We start from the raw sequence: 19,955 nt of genomic DNA, 5'->3' as shown, positions 1-19,955 counted from the left end.
TATCTGAATATTAATTTATTAATTTATTTATCATATCCATAATATACATTAGATTATAGTTGAGTCATTATATAGCATTGTCAGAAAGTCAAAGCACCCTGAAAACATTTATAAAACTCAATACTAAATCTTCTCCAGATATCTTACTGTTAGATACACACTACATCTGTAATATCTATAATATATTCCTGATACTATTATGCATCTACCTTCCTTGTCAGGAATTACTTCCAGTGGGGTTTTTTAGAGTCAATTCAAAACCCACATTTTAAACTATTTGTCTTTTTGAAGCTGCACAACAAAACATTTTTTATATTGTGTGTTTTTTCTTAACAATGGGCCAAGTGACTATATCTAATTTGTCGCTCTGCTGATTGTGATAAAACCAAATAGAAATATCGTCTGTTTTACAGTGCATTTTATTGTATTCTAGCTCTTAGCAGCTAAAGAGCCAAACATCTCTCTTTGGAGAGACAAAAACAGAGCTGGAAAGATAATACATTTTGGGGATTCACAATGTTGATCTGGTGGATGTGTGAATGTGCAACTGTTTGCTAACATGTTCACCGTCACAACTTTATAAAGTGGTGATTATGTCAATGTTATGATTGCAGCTTGTTTTGCTGCCCCCAAGTGACCAAAATAATATATTGACCAATGAATTAAGTTTTACAGTAAATCTGCATTAACCTCCAACTGTGTGGTTCATGAAAAGGTATTATTTGGCACTTCATTTGGAGAATTAGGTAAGTGGGACATTTGATTAAAGTTAGTCACATAACCCTAGTATTTCTAAATTCAGCAAATAGTTGATATTGTTTAAAACTGACTCCTGCACAGGGAAGGAGAACCAATTACCACAATTACTGTTCACTTAGTAAGTTTAATAAGTATTTTAAGTCATGCATCACTGTGCTATGTGAGGAAATGAATCTGCTATATTAGTATATCCTTTATACTGAAATAATATATTTTAATTACAGCCGCAAGCGGCGATGGCGGGCCCTCGCTCACCCATGCCACCGCGGGGCCTGAGGCATGGCGGGGCTGTGGCGTGAAGCAGAAAGTGAGAAAAAACCTGGAAGGAGGCCAAAAATGCAATGTTTCGTTCATCCAGTAGGGGGCAGTCACAGGTAGTTACACATATGGTCTGGTGTGTTCAGGGCGGCCACTCATCAGTCATGTGAAGTTTGGAGTGAATTGGACAAAGCATGAAGGAGTTATGAGAGGTTGATGGTTCATCCACCAGGGGGCAGTAGAGTGTAACAAAACACAAGCGGTTGCGTTCAGGGTGGGACAGTGATTACACATGTGAAGTTTTGTGGAAATCGCACAATGATGATGTAAAATATGGCACTTCCTGTTTCCACTAGGGGGCGACACGAGTGAGATCGCCTATGAGCGAATGGAGACGTTGAGGTCGGCACCCTGGACCTGTGTACCAATTTTCATGATGATACGAGTTCAATAAAGCCATCAAAAAGCCAAACGTATTTTCATGGCGAGGAATTGATGGTCGCCGCGTCGCCACACGGACGCCATTACTCGTAGCTTCACAGTCTTCATAATGTAGCTTCACCAACTGGTTCTGAATGAAGTTGATGGGGCAAAGTATGTAATTTTAATGAATCTTAGTTAACTTCCTGTTACCACCGGGGGGCGCTATGAGTTACGTGGGAAGTTAATATATCGGGACGTTCAGGGCGGAGCCATCATCATGTCCAGCAAGTTTGAAGCTGATTGGATGAAGTATGTGGGCGTGAGAGCCACTCGTATGTACATGGCGAGCACGCCAAAGTTAGTTGAGCCCTGGCAGACACGCCCTTTGACCTACGGATGCGCAGAGCACAACTTAAGCTCAGCTAGGTCTGGAGATGTTGCGTACCTAATTTGAACTTGATCGGGCGAACGCTGTGGGAGGAGTTAATTTTAGGCGGGAAAAATCAAAACCAAAATGGCCGACTTCCTGTTGGGTTGAGGTCATGAGGTCAAGAGGCTTTTTTGCATATGTGGGTATAATACATATGTGTACCGAATTTTGTGAGCATAGGACAAAGTTAGCAAAATTCCCTATGGGCATTTTTGGACTTTATAGGGGGCGCTATTCCGCCATTCTGCGTCGACCATGTGCGACCACCCAAAAATATCGAATTTCGGATGAGGCCGGACGTCCGTGCAAAAGTATAAGCATTTTCGCATTTGGGAAAGGGGCGAAATTGGGGCACGAAATGTCGGAATAATAATAATAATAATAATAATAATAATAATAATAATAATAATAATAATAATAAACATTACAATTTCAATAGGGCTTTCGCCAGGCAACTTGCAGTCGCCGCTCGGGCCCTAATAAAAGGAATTAATTTGAGTTGAGATATCGAATATCTTTGGTGTGAGTCTGTCATGACATTTCCGGTTGGATCACCTTTTTACATTTCCCAGCTAAATGCCAGCTGACGTGACCAGCTAAAGGACTCTTACAGACACCGCTGTCCTCACGTACAGAATAATGAACACAATATAATTCACAGACGTCACTGGGTGTCAATAAGCCATTCCGCTCGTTCATATGAGTCGCTTCATATACGACTATACACAGCGAATAAAGTATGGTCATTGTCATAACCAGGACAGCCCCATGACAGCGCTGATGTGTGATGCATGACTGTCTCAATGTTGCCCTACATGCTCACCCGAACTAATGATGACCTTTGATTCCCCAAAGGTGTCAGAGGATGAAAGAGAAAACGCAACGCCCCCAATTAATTTAGGGTGAAGAGGACTGGAACGTGTGAGCACGTCATGCTTCTGGAGTGAATGGTGAGGGGCTCCAGGAAAGACAAAGCTCATGTAATTAGGATTCAGGAGGCCCTTTGTCAAAGATAATTAAAGCTGACAGCCGCTGTGGAGTAGAGAGGAAGAGAGCAGAAAACCCCTTCAAATTGCATGCTTCACTTTAACACTCTCTCTATGGTCTTTCAATCTCCCTGCCACTCACACACTCACACACACACACACACACACACACACACACACACACACACACACACACACACACACACACACACACACACACACACACACACACACACACACACACACACACACACACACACACACACACACACACACACACACCATCCATCATCCCAACTTGCTTTGAAAGTGCAGACTAGGCAATAAAACTGATGACAGATTAATAGAGACAATAAAAGTGGTTGATAAACTATTTATTCTTGAGCCTTTTAAACATTTTGAGCCTGAAATCAAGCTGAAAAACATCATTGTTAGAGGTGGCAATTTCAGCAGATATATCTGGATGTGATCTGAGGAGCAACCTCACTTTTTACTGTCAAATTTGAATAGTCTGTATTACTTTGCTAATTATCAGGAGTTCAGACTCTCTGCAAGTTGATACTGTGGCCTCAAGTGGCAATTACAGGATGTTACATTGAATTTCCTTCATTTAAGATTCTCTTCAGTCAGTAGCTTTAAAGGTGCAGTATGTAGTATCTTGTGGAACGGACTTGGCAGAAATGTAAAATAATTACATAATTTATATACTTTATTTTGTGTTATTTTATCCTGTTCATTCCAATATCAATACGATTAACAGATACAAATGTGCCTTACATTTCCTTCTTGCCTCATGGTTGTTTATGCTTGGTGAAAAAGGTGGTGTGGCTCTACTACATTCCACTTTAGATGATGTGGAACACTGTGATTGGTTTATAAACATCGAATTAAATAAGTTTGTGCATTTGAGTGGAGTTAGATCTAGACATGCTAAAAAAGTAATGTCTTTGTTTATATCTACATAGGTTCGTCTTCCATGTTACACTGCCATGTTTCTACAGTAGCCTGGAATGGACAAATCAATTGCTGGCTCAACTGCTTTTTCCATGAGTTTTGCAGCCCCCATAGGTTATCCTTCACGCTTGAAAGGGAGAGGTGAGGGGAAGAGATATTCAGTTGGTTGCTCCACCTTTAGAGCTGCACTAATCAATACTTTTATATTAACAATGGATTAAATGACTATGTGTAAGGTGAAGGGGGTTGCTTGTAGTGACAAACCCACAGATAATTGCAACACTTTTTTGTAGTTCCCCCGAACTGTATAAAAGTTGCATAACCTGGTGATCTCATATTGTTATATGTTATATATGTTTTCTGATCCTGCAAACCAGGATGAAAATCTCTCGTGAACCCACTGTTAGTATAACATTTGCCCAGCCCTACACTACAAACAGACTAAATCAGCTGGCAAATATGGTGGAGCATTTAGCTGCAACAAAACCTAGGTATATCCCTCAGAAATGGGTAGAGAGCAAAACAGAGCTAAAACGACAGTGGATGTTGAATTTACATTCGCCAGTTGGCCAGAAACATGACAAATGAATGCTTATGTTGCTCTGTGGGTGTATAAGTACAATTGCTTGCCAATATGTTTTCCACAACTACTTCAGAAGGTGATAATATGTCAATGTTGAGTTGTATGCTGCCATAAAGAGGTCAAACTAAATTGTAACACTAGCACAAGTACAGAAAAGTCATAAACTCACTTAAGTGACTTGGTGATCTCTATCAAAAGTTTGTTAACATTAGCCACCATCTACTGCTGAGCGTATCAGACCAAATAAGGCTGTAAAACCCTTGAACGTGCTGAATTTACCAAGGGTGTGTTTTATTGATTACTTTTAAACAAAGCCTCAGTGTTTGTTACCTTTGACGAGTAATGTTTTAATGATGCTTTGTGTAATGAACCCACAGACGGAAACATACTAACCACTGAAAGTTTATGTTTGACTTGGAATGAAAACTGAAGCAAAAAAAAGGGTCAAAATATCCAACTCAAACAAGAAAAAAAAAACTAATAATGAAAATGTATAACAATTGTTCAAATAAAACCTTGTTTTATAAAAACCTGCAGTACCGTAACAGTTTTCCATAAATGTTCGTGTCTTATTATTTAGTATTATTGTAAACTCTACAAACATGAAAAAAACACAATATACTGAGACGTAATATCAAGACATTTATTTTGGTTTTACAAATCCATTTCTGAATCATCATTCAAATGGGACTTACTGGCATATTTTCCTTGTCAAGTAGGTAGGAATGTAATATTTTAACTATTTTAACATTTTAAGCAGCATTACCTTTCCTTCAGTTGTAGCTTCTGTCTATTTTTGTTAGTTTGGCACAAACATAAAACGAGCTACTTCTCATTCGTAAAAATACACAAACCTACAATATAGAGTACATCCTTCAAAGTTGAAACAACAAGTTGAAGCTATTTTTTTTGTCATAATCAACTGAAACACTAAATTCATGTCTTTATCCAGTTTTGTTTTGTTTTCGACACAAATGAGTCACACTTTTGTACCGTCTGTTAATGTCGATATGAGATAGTTGAGTAAAGGCTAAAGTGCATCATCATAGAGACCACCAGAGCCGAGCAGAGAAGGCACTTATTAGTGAATCTGATTTGGCAGTGTTTCTTTTGTGGTTGGTGGTCTATCAGATGTGGAAATTTAGGAATACTGCTGGGTGAAATTCTGATGGAACTCCTTCACTTTGTTCAGCAGGATCTTCAGCTTATCTGTCGGTGGCAAGATGGTCATTCTGGGCAGGCAGGAGAAGAAAAAAAAAAAACATTTTTATGGACTTTGAAGAATCACCTAAGAATCATTTAAAGAAGTAATTCAATAACTAGAGAGAGTGCAACAGGGAAAATGTTCTGTTGTGAAAAGACAATCATTCTCTTCCTTGAACCTCAGCACAATTTTTTTCCCAAGCAGCCAGTTGAAGACGCTTACAATTAATGCCGAAATTTAAATATATTTTTCAAACAAAGTAGTGAATATAAAAGGAAATTCTGGCCAAATTAGTCTGCAACCATTTGATAATCAAGTAATCATTTAAACTATTTTCCAAGTAGACATGCCAAAAGATTATGGATTCAGCCATTTAAATGTAAAAAAAGAAGAAAGACAACTGCTGCTTTCTATGTCTAACAAAAAACTGAATACCTTTCGGCTTCGGACTGTTGGTTTGCACTATTTTCTTTAGTTTCATCGATCAAATGAATATATAATCGAGAAGATAATGGGCAGAATAATGAATAATCTAAAATAAGTTAGTTGCAGTCCTGAACACTTCCTTACCTGAAGTGGTAACTTCCATCCCTCTGGCCAAAGCCACTTCCAGGAACGAGGCAAATCCCAGTCTCCTCCAGCATCTTCATGCAGTAAAACATATCTGGTTGCTGACCTTTTTCCTAACAAAGAGGAAAAAGAAACATTATGATGTTGAAGCTTGCAATTCGGGTAACATGGGATTATTATACGTATCTGGAAGCTGCTAATGCTAATGTTTTGCTAAAGAAGCTCTGTCTTTTAACTGAGTATGTGTTTTAAGGTGGTTTACATGGCTCAACACAAAGCAACGCTGTGACTGTTTGATCTCGATGGCAAGCACCGTCACTGGGATTGATCAGATGTCAGTAGGTCAGCTTTACTCTGACCTTATCCTCTGTAAGACTAATCAGATTCTCAGTGGCTCGGTGGATCTGCCCTCCCTGAAATTCCAACTGAGCAGTCAACCTTGGGACAGAATTGAAACACAAGCTATTGGAAATCATTTGTTCCCTTTAGCAAACCACGTGGTGGATGCACAGTGCACTGAACCTGGATAAAGAGTAATTTAATCCAGCATGGTGTAGTGTATTAGATGTTTCCATGAGTATTTAATTTATAACATGAGATGTGGGAGATTGAGGGCTATTAAAGCCATAAAAATAAATATAAGTGACGTGATCAGTGGACAGAATGATTTGTGTGAGTGTTGAGAAAAATATCTTGTATAACTGCAGCATGTATTATATTTTGCCCCCTTAATCAGTGTAATTTCCTTGAAGGATACAGACAACTTGAATCATTAAAAAACAAAAGAGTAGGTTAAGGACTGACTGTGGCCTCTTTGATGGCTTTTTCAGGGATGGTTATGCTGGGGAAGGAGTACATAGCTCCCTGCACAGGATTGCAGCTGATCCCAGGCACCGTATTGAGAATCTGTTCTGTAAGCGTGGCCTTCTCGGCTAAGACACTTAAAGTGGCGGTGCGCTCCTGCATGTGAGAGGAAGAAAAGAAAATAATACAATAAAAGAACATAGATGTTCAGAGAAAAACAAAGTCAGACAGATGTTAAAAGAATCAGAAAACACATGCAACAGCTGTGGCACCAGCAAATTTCAGGTGCATATCATTTATACACAAATATGATAACAATAAAGTTGTAAAAAATCTAAACTGTCAAAAAACAAAACAGCTTCATAAGGAAAAATACAGTGACAGTGAAATTATTTTAATCTGTTCAAAAAATAATACTCAAATAAGCAAATTATAATATAAAAATTGCTATCTTACATCCATATTCCACAGCAATAGAAATTAACTATACACTTGAGAGAAAATGTGATTATATTGGTGTCAAATATATTGAAAACGTATGACAGGAGATCATGTTGCAAAACATCCCTGTATTGATTACCTGTCCCATCCTACTGTAAATAATGAGGGTAGTAGAATGTGGACTGTGTACCTTGATGAAGTTGTTGTACGAGGGTTCCCCGGGCTGCGGAGGGTTGACCACCAGATCCATCAGAGCCTGTCCAGGAACAGGCGGACACAAGCGGACTGACACCAGTTTGGTCAGCTGGGCCTTCACTTCCTCGTCCATGTTGATAATCTCCATGTAGCCTCCACGGAAGCCACACCTAAGAGGGGAAAGAAAATATTAGGGTCTGACAGACATTTTCTTTAGTGTTAGAGTGGAGATTTGCCAATTAAAAGCTTTCCCAATGAAGACGCCACTATAGAAACCTACTTGAAGGATGAGTTCTTCTCACAATAAACAGAGAAGTTATAATAAAATGTCTGCTTTCAATAAATCCAGCAGGTTAAAACAACAATGAAGAACTGATTGTCAACAATATTTTATCAAGACATGACAAACATATCCAAGCATGAAAATAACATGACTCACTCTCCCATGTAACACTTTGAGGTGGAGTGGAATGATGCCAGTTCCACTGTATTTGAGTACTCTGGCCCCATCTCGTACAGCACCTTCTTAAAAGAGTGGAACTGGCAACCGTCAGCATACACATTATCCTGGTACACCTGAAGAAAGATGGGGACAGAATCACAGATTTCACTGGGGTACAGAACACAATAAAGCAGGTAGATGTTAAAAGAGATGCTGAGATATTACCTCATCAGCCATGAGGAAGAGTCGTTCCTTTGCTGCAAATCGAATTACATCCTCGATGCACTGTCTGCTCTGAACCTGACCTGTGCAAGTGAGGAAGGCTCATTATGGGCAGAGGTTTCAAAGGGTTATATCGTTTTGCTGCCATCTAGTGGCAATTATTGAGTAGTGCATGAAATGTGTGGTTATACAACTACTACAAAGGGGAAGACGAAATAATGCTTGGCCCTTTATGCAGAAAGGATTTAATGTCAAGTTAATTAATCCCAGGGTGCTTTGGTGAGCTTAAGCTCCTACTCCCCTCTTTGATTCCACCAGGGAACATTTGTTGGAGATCCTACCCCCTTCCCTCCTGTTTCCCCTGTCTATCTCTGTAAAACTACAAGAATACCTCAAAATAATCTATAAAATATGCAAGTCTTGAGATAAACACAGAGTTCCGAAGAGGCCAAATCATCTGGGACAAAGATAACAAAAATAAGTTTCAAGGTTCACTCCCACATTTTTACCAGGGTTTTTCAGCCACATCTTGTGGCAGATAGAGTTTGTTCAGTTGTCAAAGAAAACGTTCAGTTGTCATGTTTGTTTTGTTAGATTGTGAACTATCTCCAACATCCCTGAACAGACTTTATCCACTGTGGAAAATCACGAGATGCAGCTGAAAGCTTTGGAAAAAACCAAGAAATTAGAATGAAAGATTTTGTTTGTGTTGTTTTCAAGGTTACAATCATTACAACATATTCCAAATATAAACTGGAATGACAAGAAAGAACTAAAGTCACACGCCGAAATTAACCATCAGGAAAATTAAGGATTCATATATGAAATACTGAAACTAATAAAACTACTACTTTTATTTTTTCCCTATAACTAACACTACTTGATTATCTAGAGTGCTGAAGGAGATTATTTAATATGAGAACTGTTGTAAGACATCACAATAGTGTCAATTTAAACCAAAGGTGGTGTACCGGTGGGGTTTCCAGGGTTGATGATGCACAGGGCTCGGGGGTTGCAGTGGCGTCGGGCCTCATCCAAAGCACGCTGAAGCTCGCTGATGTCAAGACTCCAGCATTTTTCCTCATTAAGGTAATAATTGATCTGCACAGCACCCAGTTCAGCAAGTGCAGCTGAGTACAGGGGATACTGAGGTATGGAGATCATAACACCGGTACGGGTCTCATCCTCACCACACACCAGCAACTTGAGCATGGTCTAAGAGGGCAGAGAGGAGGTCAAAAGAAAAAAAAAAAAAACACACAAAAGAGTGACTTGAGAAAACAAGTATATTCAACAGTGTTGCCTGCATATATGTGATAACATTTTAGAATCATATATGTAGAGTAGTTTGTCCACATCTCAATTTACACATACAGAAACATGAGTAAACTTTGGAAAAGCAAACAGGTGCACTTTTCCCGTACTGAATTTCAGTCAGATGCCTTACTCCTCTGGCATGAAGCCTTCATCTGAGTATACAGTGAGTTATTTTGTGAGTTTTGGTGGAGGTTTTTTTTTCCTTCTTCATCTTGAATGCTGGTACATCCTATTTCTGCTCTCAAATGCATATTATTTTCCTTCTGATTGCTGTTTGTATGATGTGTTCTTTAACAAGACTAACAGTTTACCACAATGCTAGAAGCTCTTTGAGGCTGTATTAGATCCAGTGGTGCTTTTGAGCTGAATACTAACAATTATAATTGGGTTCCTTTTTTATTGTATGTTTTAATGTTTCCAATTTTTACTATAATTGGGTTTTATTTTTTTTATTGTACATTTTTATGCTTCCAATTCTTACTCTTAAATGTTTGTTTTTATGTAAAGCACATTGAGTTGCCCCTGAGTATGAAATGTGCTACTGTATATAAATAAAGCTGCCTTGCCTTGCCTTGCCTTGCCTTGCCTTGCCAATAGTATGCTACCATTTTGGTGTTCAGCAGGTGTAATTTTTACCTTATTTATTAAACACAGAGTACAGCAGAATGTGATGGAAATGTCAGTTTTGACTGTCATGAACCAAACTAGTGGACAAATTAAAAAATGTAACTGATGGTGTCCCTTGGTAAAAAGTGAAAGGATCACTAGAGTTACTATAATTCATCCTGAAGACGTCATGCATATTTCTACAAAATTTCAATGCTAATGCACCCAAGAGTTGTTGAGACATTCACTTAAAAACCACAAATGTGACATTATGGTGACACCAGAGGAAAAGTCAGGGGATAATCAAAGTTGTTAAGATTCATCCTTTGGACACCATATTTCACACAATACATCCAAGAGGTGTTGAGATATTTCAGTCTTGTCCAAACTGGTAGGCTGACTGACTGACATTGCCATCCCTGCAGCCATACTGCTGGCGTGGCTAAAAAAAAAGGAGGTCACCGATGTCACAAATGCTATTATGAAGGCTTCGCGTGATCAGAACCTACAACTTTGTTTTGTGATTGTATTTCTATTTTCTTTTGGGATAAACAAACATAATTGACCAAAAGTACAACAGAGACACAAAATCAAAATGAGAAGTGTTTTGTACCACAATGCCGTCGCTGGCCCCTGTTGTGAGGTAAATGTTGTCTGGGTCACAGGGCACACCACCATCCCTTCGCTCAACGTAGCGGGCCACATCCTGACGCACAGAGGGTATGCCCTGACTGGCACTGTAGGAACCTGAGGGAGATTTATATTGAGACAATAAAGGTTGCTATGACAACTTAAATCTTTAACACAGCAAAGCGACACCAAAGATAGTACATAAAGAGACTAAAGGTGGTAATTAGCACCTGGCATTACATAAAGCTTACTGTGCTTGTACAGAAAAGTATCACATTCATACACACCCATACTGTTCCCTCCACAGGACTGCAGAATGCAACGTGCTCTACTTTTAGCATCCTCTGGGAATGTGTTGTCATTCAGCAGCTCTGGGTAGGAGCAGAGGGCCAATACCTTAAAACAAAGAAGTGTAACAATGGATGGGAGATTATGCAAAATCCTGCATTCTGAACTAAAACTGAGCAACACCAATTTATTTAAGGAGGAAGAAACCAGATTCATAGACACAGAAGTCCGAGGGGAAGTGCTATATTTAGATGAGAGGTTGGGGGAAGGGTAAAGGAACAGACCTGTCGGAAGAAAGTGATTGGCTGCTGGCCCATAGCATGTGCATCCCCAATATTGGCCTTAATGACCTCAGTAAAGGGTTTCTTCATTCCCTGCAGGACAACAAAAAGTGAAATGAGTGTTAACAGCAGACGCATCTAAAGAGCTGTTTCATAATGTTGTTTTATGTTTCTGTGTACTCGCCAAAATAAATGAGGAAATGAAATTTAAAAATACTTGGTCACCAAAAAAATGGGGCTGGCTGGGAGCTGATACTACCCAACGCTGGGCCTAAACAACCCTGATGCTGTCTTTAAACACATATATAACTTTTCCATAAATATTGAAGTCACTAGAGGTTGAATGCTCAGCAGCTGCACAATGTACCACGGGATCAGTTGTTTATTCAAAGCCACTCGCAGGGACGGATTATATTGGCTGTTGGTTGTACTGACTCATGACTTTCCTGCTGTGGGACCTGTGTGAACTCAAGTGGTGGAAATTGAAATATTAACCAGGCTACAATGCTTAGTCCCCTATTTCTGACTGTATTTGTACAGAAGAACAGCCAAAGAAAACTGCACAGGTAGATTTCAGCATAAAGGAAATTCAGACTGTTCCAGTATGAAATGATCATTAGTAACTTGTGATAGGTTCATTTTTTCAAGTTTCAGTAAAACAGCACCATTTAAATAATTACACTGTGGGTTTTTTTGTTGTTTTTTTTTACCAATGTTTTACGCTCTTCCACTGATTGACAGCTGGAGGTGGTAATATATCAAACAATGTAGTGATGCATAAAATAAACCTGTTAACTGTTAACACAGATCTAAAGAAAGCTTCAATAGCTTTGCAAATGTTTTATAAGGACAGAAAATCATTCATCGTGTTTATCAGGACTCAATGATAGATACAATATGTTTTTATAAGAAACAAGGAAACAGGATTCTGATTGTCTGCTGAAACAACTGCAAAGAGCACCTTTTAATTTAGGGGAATTTAGGTAACAATACAAAGTTACTTCACAAAGTAACTGAATTCTGTTTCAGCATTGTTCAGGAAGGTCATCCACGTTGTCAGCTGTTCCCTCTCTAAGCTTCTTTATTGCCTCCCCCTCTCACACACTGCTACTCACACTATTAAGTGAAGTAGGTTTCTTTACTGACAGAAATAGGTTTTTAAAATAGTTTATTAATGAAACCTCCTTAATAAACTATTTTAAAACCCTATTTCTGTGCACCAGATGCAGAAGCCATTTGGTAAAAACAATTTAGTATATTCGAAACAGCCTTGATGCAGATAGTACAGGCAAACATGGGAACAAAGTTTCAACATGTGCAAACTAACTTATCGTAGTGATACCATTAACCTTCTGACACATAAACACAAAGACATACGTTACACAGAAGTGTTTAACCTCCTCTGTGTACACAAAAGATCTTGATTTAGGACAGAAAAGCAGCAGTGAAATGAATGACAAACAATAATCGGGGAATTTATTACAAAAATAGAGGTATACATATATAATATTAATTTATATATACACATATACATATACTGTGCCATAACTGCTCTCCTAGCCAATAATATGAAGTTTCTGAAAGACTGATTTGAGCAGCTGAGACTAGTGACAGGGGACAAAAAGGCATACGCATGCACAAAGACAAGCACGGACGCACACATGCTGTTAGCACCAGATGTTTGAAGCAGCGTGACACAGAAAAGCCATAATTGGAGGCTCACACCAACACCCTGACAAAATCATAACACTGCACAGAGGCCACAAATGGAGATTCACACAACCACCCTGTGGAATTCAAAACAGCCTGTTGTTTGATTTGCCCAATCCCACTCAGAATTTAGGAAACTTGAGTCTCCTGCTCTCTGATTGGTCACAGAGTAGAGGCGTCTCTCAGTCTGGGCCAATAAAAATATAGTGTAGAGATAACACCCCTAGGTCAAAATGACCGCCCATTAGTGATGGGGACCTTTGAGAAACAAAAAAAGTGACCTCTGCTCCTGAGAACCGAGTCAAAGAGGCTGTGAGTTTTGTCCTTCATCGCTGATAAAACAGTTCAGCAAACAATGCTGAAGTTCCAGATGAATTTCTTTTGTTCTGCCAAAACTTTACAATGGACACAGTTCATTCATGACATAATACACCAAAGCTCCTATAAAGCTCTATGCAGTATTAAACTGAGATGATTAACTTAGACAAGAAAATTCACTTTGCATAATTTGACTGTGTGCTAATCAAGTTTAATTGATTTCTTCATTTCAGTTGTGCTCCTTTACTTCTCAGTAGGTTGTTGCCAAATATAGTTAACGTTAAGATCAATGCATCTGAGACGCAAACTCATAGACACATTTTTAGAGGTTGGCATATTCCCTTTTTGTCTGGCAGAATATGTGTTAAGACTTTAACAAGAAACTGCTTTGTGTGTCTGTCCCCATAGCGACTGTTCAGGCTGTAGAAAACTTTTCAGAAAGGTCTCCATTCTCTATCAGTGAGCTTCTCATTAGGACAAAACAAAGACCACAATGTAATAACTGCATGTACAGCCTTTATCTGTGCACTTGTTAACTGGTGCAGTCAGTTGGCTCAAATCTGTCTTGTTTCTATTCCCTGCTGCTGTAAACAACTAACACATCGTTAGTATTGGGAGGTGGGGGGGTGGAGGACAATGCAATACTTGTACAGTAAGTGAAAAGCAAAGAGTTCAGTTCACAAAAACAAGGTGTGTAGGAAACAGGAGAAGGGGAACACAGTGTGTATTCATGGTGTTCACTGGCAAAAAAAAAGAATACCCCTGTGACCTGTTTCCCAAAGTAATCAAACACCATCCAAACCTCTAACCAAAGTTTGAAAGGGGAGAGCTCTTAAAATGAAAAGGAATGTGTTTTGACGGTAGTTTGAGTAACAGTTTTGTATTTCTAAAAAGTACTGAGTAAGATTGGAGGACTGCAGATGATTAGGCCTACCTGGGGTACATTTTTGCCTTCTGGCAGGTTGCTGCACTATTAATAAGATTGGCAGCGGTACAGTTTGCAGTGAGTGAGCAAAGAAATCACAGCGTTCCCCTGTCCTGGATGGAATGTGAATGAAAAGTTATGAAAACTTTTCCATCCCTCATCATCTCAACCAGATTGCAATTAATTCTGCTTTTTGAACATCTACATATAGATTCAATAACACCTGATCAAACTATTGTACAGCTGAGAAGAAAATAAATATGCTGTGTTTTGGGGGGGGGGGGGGGGGGGGGGGGGGGGGTCAGAGCAAACAGGAGAGAAAATATTTGGTTCCAGTGAGCCATCTGGTTAAAAGGTCACCACTTCATTATAGTCATTACAATCCCTGCTGGCCTATGTTGCTGTACCTTTCACCTGTTCAAGAACCTGTTCACATACTCATCCCTTCCTGAGCAAAGCACTCAAGAGAGGACAGTTTTCACACCAGACTGCACTATGCACACTAACCGCTGGTTGCCACATCACCATAAAAAGTGTAAAAGGACAGGATTGAATGGTGCTTTGAAGCAGCGAGAAACTCAAAAATGGTTTTAAGTCATAGAGCCAATAAAATAAAAAGGACATATAATATCTTGGATTATAAAAACAAAAGAAATTCCTACTAATCACTGGACTTTTGAGAGGGTCATTCACAACGATGATAGTCTACGCTTGTCTAAAGCTGTTGTCATTATTAAATTGTGCAATGGTGGTCAGATCAGCCGAGTTGGATGTCTTTGACGGTGGGGACAGTCAGAGGTAAAGTGAGGTAACAGATATAAACATCCCAAGTAGGTCAAAAGTAAGACACAAACAGGACATAAAAACACTAACTCTGGTTTAAACTATGGACTTTCACCTCTCTATTAGGATCTTTCCATAAGTAACTGTAGTTAAGAAACAGGAAAAAACAACAGAAAAACAATGAGAGGCTTAAAAAAACAGTAGTTAGAGATTAACATTGCAAAACAGAAAGCCAGCCAGTAACATTAGAGCCTATGACACATCATCAGGATCATACCGGTCTTAAAAATATCTGACAATCATCAGCCTCAGGAATTACTAATTAACTGATGGACTTTGGCAACAGGGCAGGGAGGAGGCCCAGGAAATGATAACACAGACAGTTTTCTTTAGGGATAATGCTTAGATGCACCGTAACCAGGAATGTTGAGCCAAAGCCACAAAGCTTTTGTCATGCATGCACCTCATCCTTACGATTCCAAAACCAGTTAACATTTAAAGTTTCCAGATAGTCAAATATATTATGACACATTTGGACAGATATGAACACCAATTGTCCACTCTTTTATTTAAAACAGAACAGAAAAAGACAAAATTGTTTCAACTAGTTAGGTGGAGGACTAAACTGTAACTCATTAGTTTTTGGTTTGTTTTGTTTTGGGGTTTTTTTTAATCTAACATTTGCTGGGTAAAATGACACAGTACAGTTTTCTGTCCATAGTCCCAGATAAAGAGCCTGAAAATAGAGACTGCGCACTACACAAAAATCATTTTAAATGGACAGGTGAAAAGTATGTCTGTAACAGAACAGATGCAAATCGCACAGGTGATACAGATGGTATGCATGTGGTGATCAAACAGCCTCCGGTACAAACCTCTGCGAGCTCCTTCTCCAGCTCCACAGCCCGCTGCACGATGGGTCCCCGCACCGCATACTCCACCTTCTTCACCGTGGGGTTCATGGTGTCAATGGTCAACACCTTGGCCCGGGAAGCCACTCCATTCTCGGACATTTTCTCCAGTGGGAGCCCACGTCGCGTTGCGCTCAGACTCGACAAGGCTCTGCCGGGAGAAGAGGAGGACAGAGGGGGAGAGGTCAGTGAGCGGACCCTGGGACCACCGGGCTGCACTCCGCCGCTAACGGCTAGCAGCTCGTTTCGTCCCCGGCTCAGGAGCCGCACACCTCTGGGTGATAACAACTGCATCCGTGTGGCTGACATGACGCCCAGCTTTTCTTTCTGAAACTAATTTGGGAAGTTTAAAAGCCTCTGCGGAGCTCTGCGACCTGCCCCTTACGCCGGTTGCTTCACTCGAGAGGAGTGAAAGCCAAAGTTGTGCAAATGCAGCCTCTGCACTCCTAAAATGACTCAGCGCTCAGACCTTTGGACCTTTCGGAGGTGATAGGGCTCATGGGGTTTCTACAAAATACTGATCTAATCTCAGGATTTTCCTAGCACCCTGACTGCATCCACACACTGACTAATGTATCCACTCTGAAGTTTTGGGGTATACACCATGCACAACACATGGTAACACTACAGCCAGCCCCCTTTGTGTGGCTTCGTGTCCATCGTTATCCCACCCCCCTCTCCTCCGTTACCCTACGCACCGTGAGGCTGTCAGTCAGACTCGGGTCTCCGGTTACTGAGCCTACAAAGTTGCACAACACTCTCAGGTGGACACAACCAGCGAACCGGGAGCAGCTTCCAACTTTGTCCCGACCTCGCTGGACTCATGTGGCACCAGTGAGTGCAGTTTGGGAGGAGACTGTGTAGGATAATTTGTGAAGCAAGTAATTATGAATGCCCCTCCTATTTCTGGACCTGGAGCCACTTAAGTTTCCCCTAACTTCAGTGGAGGTTTACTTTTAATTCCCTGGAGAAAACTAGTATGAACGGGTGTCATCAGAATAACTTAAAAGATGCTATAAATCGTGGTTTTGATGAAAAATTAGGATTACTGAAATATTGCTAAAGGCATACAGTATTTCTATTGATTTGGTGATGGGGTCAGACTGAGGGAACAAGGCCAGGACTATGGACACATTTCCCAGTTTATCGTAACAGACTGTTCTCTGACAGACTTTGCTTGCATGAATCTGATAATAAACTGATTATAATCTATTTACATGCATGTCACTAGTCCTCAGTGTGACTTTCTTTGTGGCCACACACAGAAAAGCGAAAGCAGAATACCTTTCTTGAAAGTACCGGTGCTGTTACAAACAACACAAAACACTGCATTATCATGACTTGAAGTATTCAATATAATGGTATGTGTGTTTTGTCAATAGTCACTGCCACCATAATTATAGCATTAAATGAAGCAGTATGCAAAAGTGGGTTCTTGTATATCTGTAGGCACGTTCACATTCACTCATCAGGCTTGTGCCGCTGGGTTTTTCAGTACCTCAAATATGAATATGTGAGATATCATCAATCTACTGTGTTGTTACCACTGTGTCCACTATCTGTATCTCACAGGAAGGAAACATTTGCAAATGAAAAACAATAATAAAACATACTTTCTCTCATTACCAACCGTTCACAATGTATTTATTTAATGTTCAATTTTGCAGCAGGAAAGATGTCAAAATTCAAAAGTCAAAGAAAGCATACAAGTATATTTAGGATTAAAACTAAAGCAAACAAGTATCTTTGTCTGTTTTGCAACTGATTCAAAATGTTAAAAAATGAAATAGCAGGCACATCTTTATCACAGTGTAACACTTTCACCTGACTGTTTGGTTGTTTTTTAGATTCAGTGCAAACTTAGGCTGCCAGTGAAGTTAGAAATGCACAAATGTGCAACAGTAACTATCTTTCAAATGTAAGACAAAGCTCAAAGCAGTTTCATATTTTCATCAGTATTACATTTTTGAACAGCAGTTTACTAAAAATGTCTAGTGAGACCGTTAAAAGTGGTATCATTTTCTGTTGTAGATCTATTTCTGTCATTGGCTTCACAAAAAACTGGACAGAAGGAAGCTAATTTTCACTTTCAGAAGGAAGCTCCATGATCACTTTGTCAACAATAACTGTGTATGGTTGCAGTTGTGCTGAATAAACATTACAGGTTAATGACTCATATACAGTACATCATTAAAATGCAGTGGCTGCAGTGATATCAGAGAGCGTCTGTGTGGCCACTGTACGCAGTGCAAGCGTCGGCACTGACAGCGGGATGAGCAGGAAAAGCTGGTGTTGTGGTGTCTGCAGTCCAAAGCTTTTACACTCATCTGTAACTAAATAGCACTGAAGTGGCTGGTGAGAGAATCCCAGGACGAAATCCTCAGTGTTGCCTCTCTGAGCCCTCTCCTCTGGGCCCAGTGTCTCCTCCTGGCTGAAGTAGCGTGTCGTACTGAAGATGTAGAAGAGCTTCAGTAGTTCCCAGCAGCGGGCTTTGGAGGGCAAAGGAGGGTCACCAAGCGGGTGATTAGTGGAAGTTCGCACTAAGGACACTGAACGTCGTGTTTCTCGGTTGATGAGAAGAAGTGCCAGCACATCAGGACGCAGAGATACAGATCCAGGTAAGCAGCGGTCTCCAACAGCCAAGCAGTCTCTCAAAGTCTCCACCAAAGGAGACCAGAACCGGCACACCAGCCCACTCTCAGCTCTGTGCAGGGACGGGGTCGGGCCACACAGCACGCACACATCTGCCCCTGGGAGCAGCTGGAAGCGGAGCAGGCGGTGGGCCACAGTGGGGCTGCCCTGAGGAAGGAAAACTGGGTAGTCGCAAGAAGCTGATCCAGAGGCTGAGAGGGACCGCATCAAAGCAGAGAGCAGCACAACTTCCTGGGGTGCCAGGCGCCACCACTTTTCAGTGGCAGCTGCTATCTTCCCATGGACGATGAGGCAACCAAACTCACTGTCTGCAGATTGGGCGAAATTCTCCACAGCCTCTTGAAGGAGAGCCGGGTTTGGAGGCAGCAGGGAGTCAGCACAGTGTGTCAGGTTACCCAGGATGCCCTCTTGCCTGTCCTCCAACAGCTGATCGATGAGGCCGAAGCAGGAGCGCAGGTCCCTCTTCAGCCGCTCCACATTCCTCACATTGGCCAGCTCGTCCTGACCCAGCACCAGCACCATGCAGCTCCACACATTTTCCAACAGACGCTGTAAACGCACCTCCTCCTCTTTGCTGCTGCTGCCTGCACCTCCTTGTCCACCTCCACCTCCTCCTCTTCCTCCACTCACAGCAATGAGCATCACACTGTCCTGGAAAACTCTCCACACTACTTTCCCCCCGCCTGCGGTCTCACAGCAGGTCAACACCACTCCCTGACCCCCTCCAAACATGTGGACACCGTTCAGGGAGCCGATCACCGAGAAGGGGAGCTGCTTGGAGGCTCCCCTTGTGAAAAGAGGAACCCCACTGCTGGCTGTGAGGCAAAGGAGCTGTAATGACCCATCCTGGAGCATCATCACACTTGTTGAGCCGATTCAGTGTTCATGGGGACTGATTATACAATGACAATCAATTGTATCAACAGGCTGAACTGGAAAACTAACCAGCCAGCTACTGTGACACAAAACAAAGGCTTTAACTCCTTGTTTGTTTGTTTTTTGCTAGAGAAACCGTATCTTAAATGCGAGTGTAATAAAGTTACCGTCGTTTCCACAGCAACGCCGTCCCATGATTCATGCTTCAAACTGCCGGGGAGGAGGACGGTTACATTAGGCTGGTCGAGCAGCAGTTTCCCCCGTTACGAGTCACTTTTAGGGACCGCTGAAAGAGCAGGAGAAGCGGGCAGGCCTGGGTTCAGTCCCCGAGATTAATTCATGTGTCCATCATCAGCGTCGTTCACTGATTTCGTTGTTTTTTTTCTT

At 40.9% G+C, this 19,955-nt stretch overlaps 2 protein-coding genes across 3 annotated transcripts; both read right to left on the bottom strand.

The window, feature by feature from the left end:
* Window positions 1–5,022: 5,022 nt before the first annotated feature.
* gpt (glutamic--pyruvic transaminase) lies at window positions 5,023–16,862 on the bottom strand. 2 transcript variants are annotated; one of them, XM_062428433.1, is made up of 12 exons: window positions 16,739–16,862; window positions 16,005–16,191; window positions 11,397–11,486; window positions 11,112–11,220; window positions 10,808–10,941; window positions 9,243–9,486; window positions 8,275–8,354; window positions 8,047–8,183; window positions 7,603–7,777; window positions 6,972–7,127; window positions 6,168–6,280; window positions 5,023–5,625 (listed from the first exon to the last, which is right to left on the bottom strand). In XM_062428433.1, the coding sequence occupies exons 2-12, from the start codon at window positions 16,140–16,142 to the stop codon at window positions 5,535–5,537; spliced, it is 1,467 nt and encodes a 488-aa protein (XP_062284417.1). In that variant the 5' UTR covers window positions 16,143–16,191; window positions 16,739–16,862; the 3' UTR covers window positions 5,023–5,534. The 2 variants fall into 2 exon arrangements, with proteins under 2 accessions (XP_062284417.1, XP_062284416.1); XM_062428432.1 differs by lacking the exon at window positions 16,739–16,862 and having other exon boundaries at window positions 16,005–16,621.
* Window positions 16,863–17,725: 863 nt separating this feature from the next.
* Window positions 17,726–19,879, bottom strand: fuz (fuzzy planar cell polarity protein). The gene has a single exon (XM_062429288.1). It carries the CDS (start codon window positions 19,548–19,550, stop codon window positions 18,231–18,233), a length of 1,320 nt encoding a protein of 439 aa, XP_062285272.1. The 5' UTR covers window positions 19,551–19,879; the 3' UTR covers window positions 17,726–18,230.
* Between the last annotated feature and the right edge of the window lie 76 nt (window positions 19,880–19,955).

The sequence above is a fragment of the Scomber scombrus genome, chromosome 11, assembly GCF_963691925.1.
Source record: "Scomber scombrus chromosome 11, fScoSco1.1, whole genome shotgun sequence".
Classification (NCBI taxonomy): Eukaryota; Metazoa; Chordata; class Actinopteri; order Scombriformes; family Scombridae; genus Scomber; species Scomber scombrus.
The sequence above is the reverse complement of the archived record's forward strand: the minus strand, read 5'-3'. Positions and strand labels throughout refer to the sequence as shown.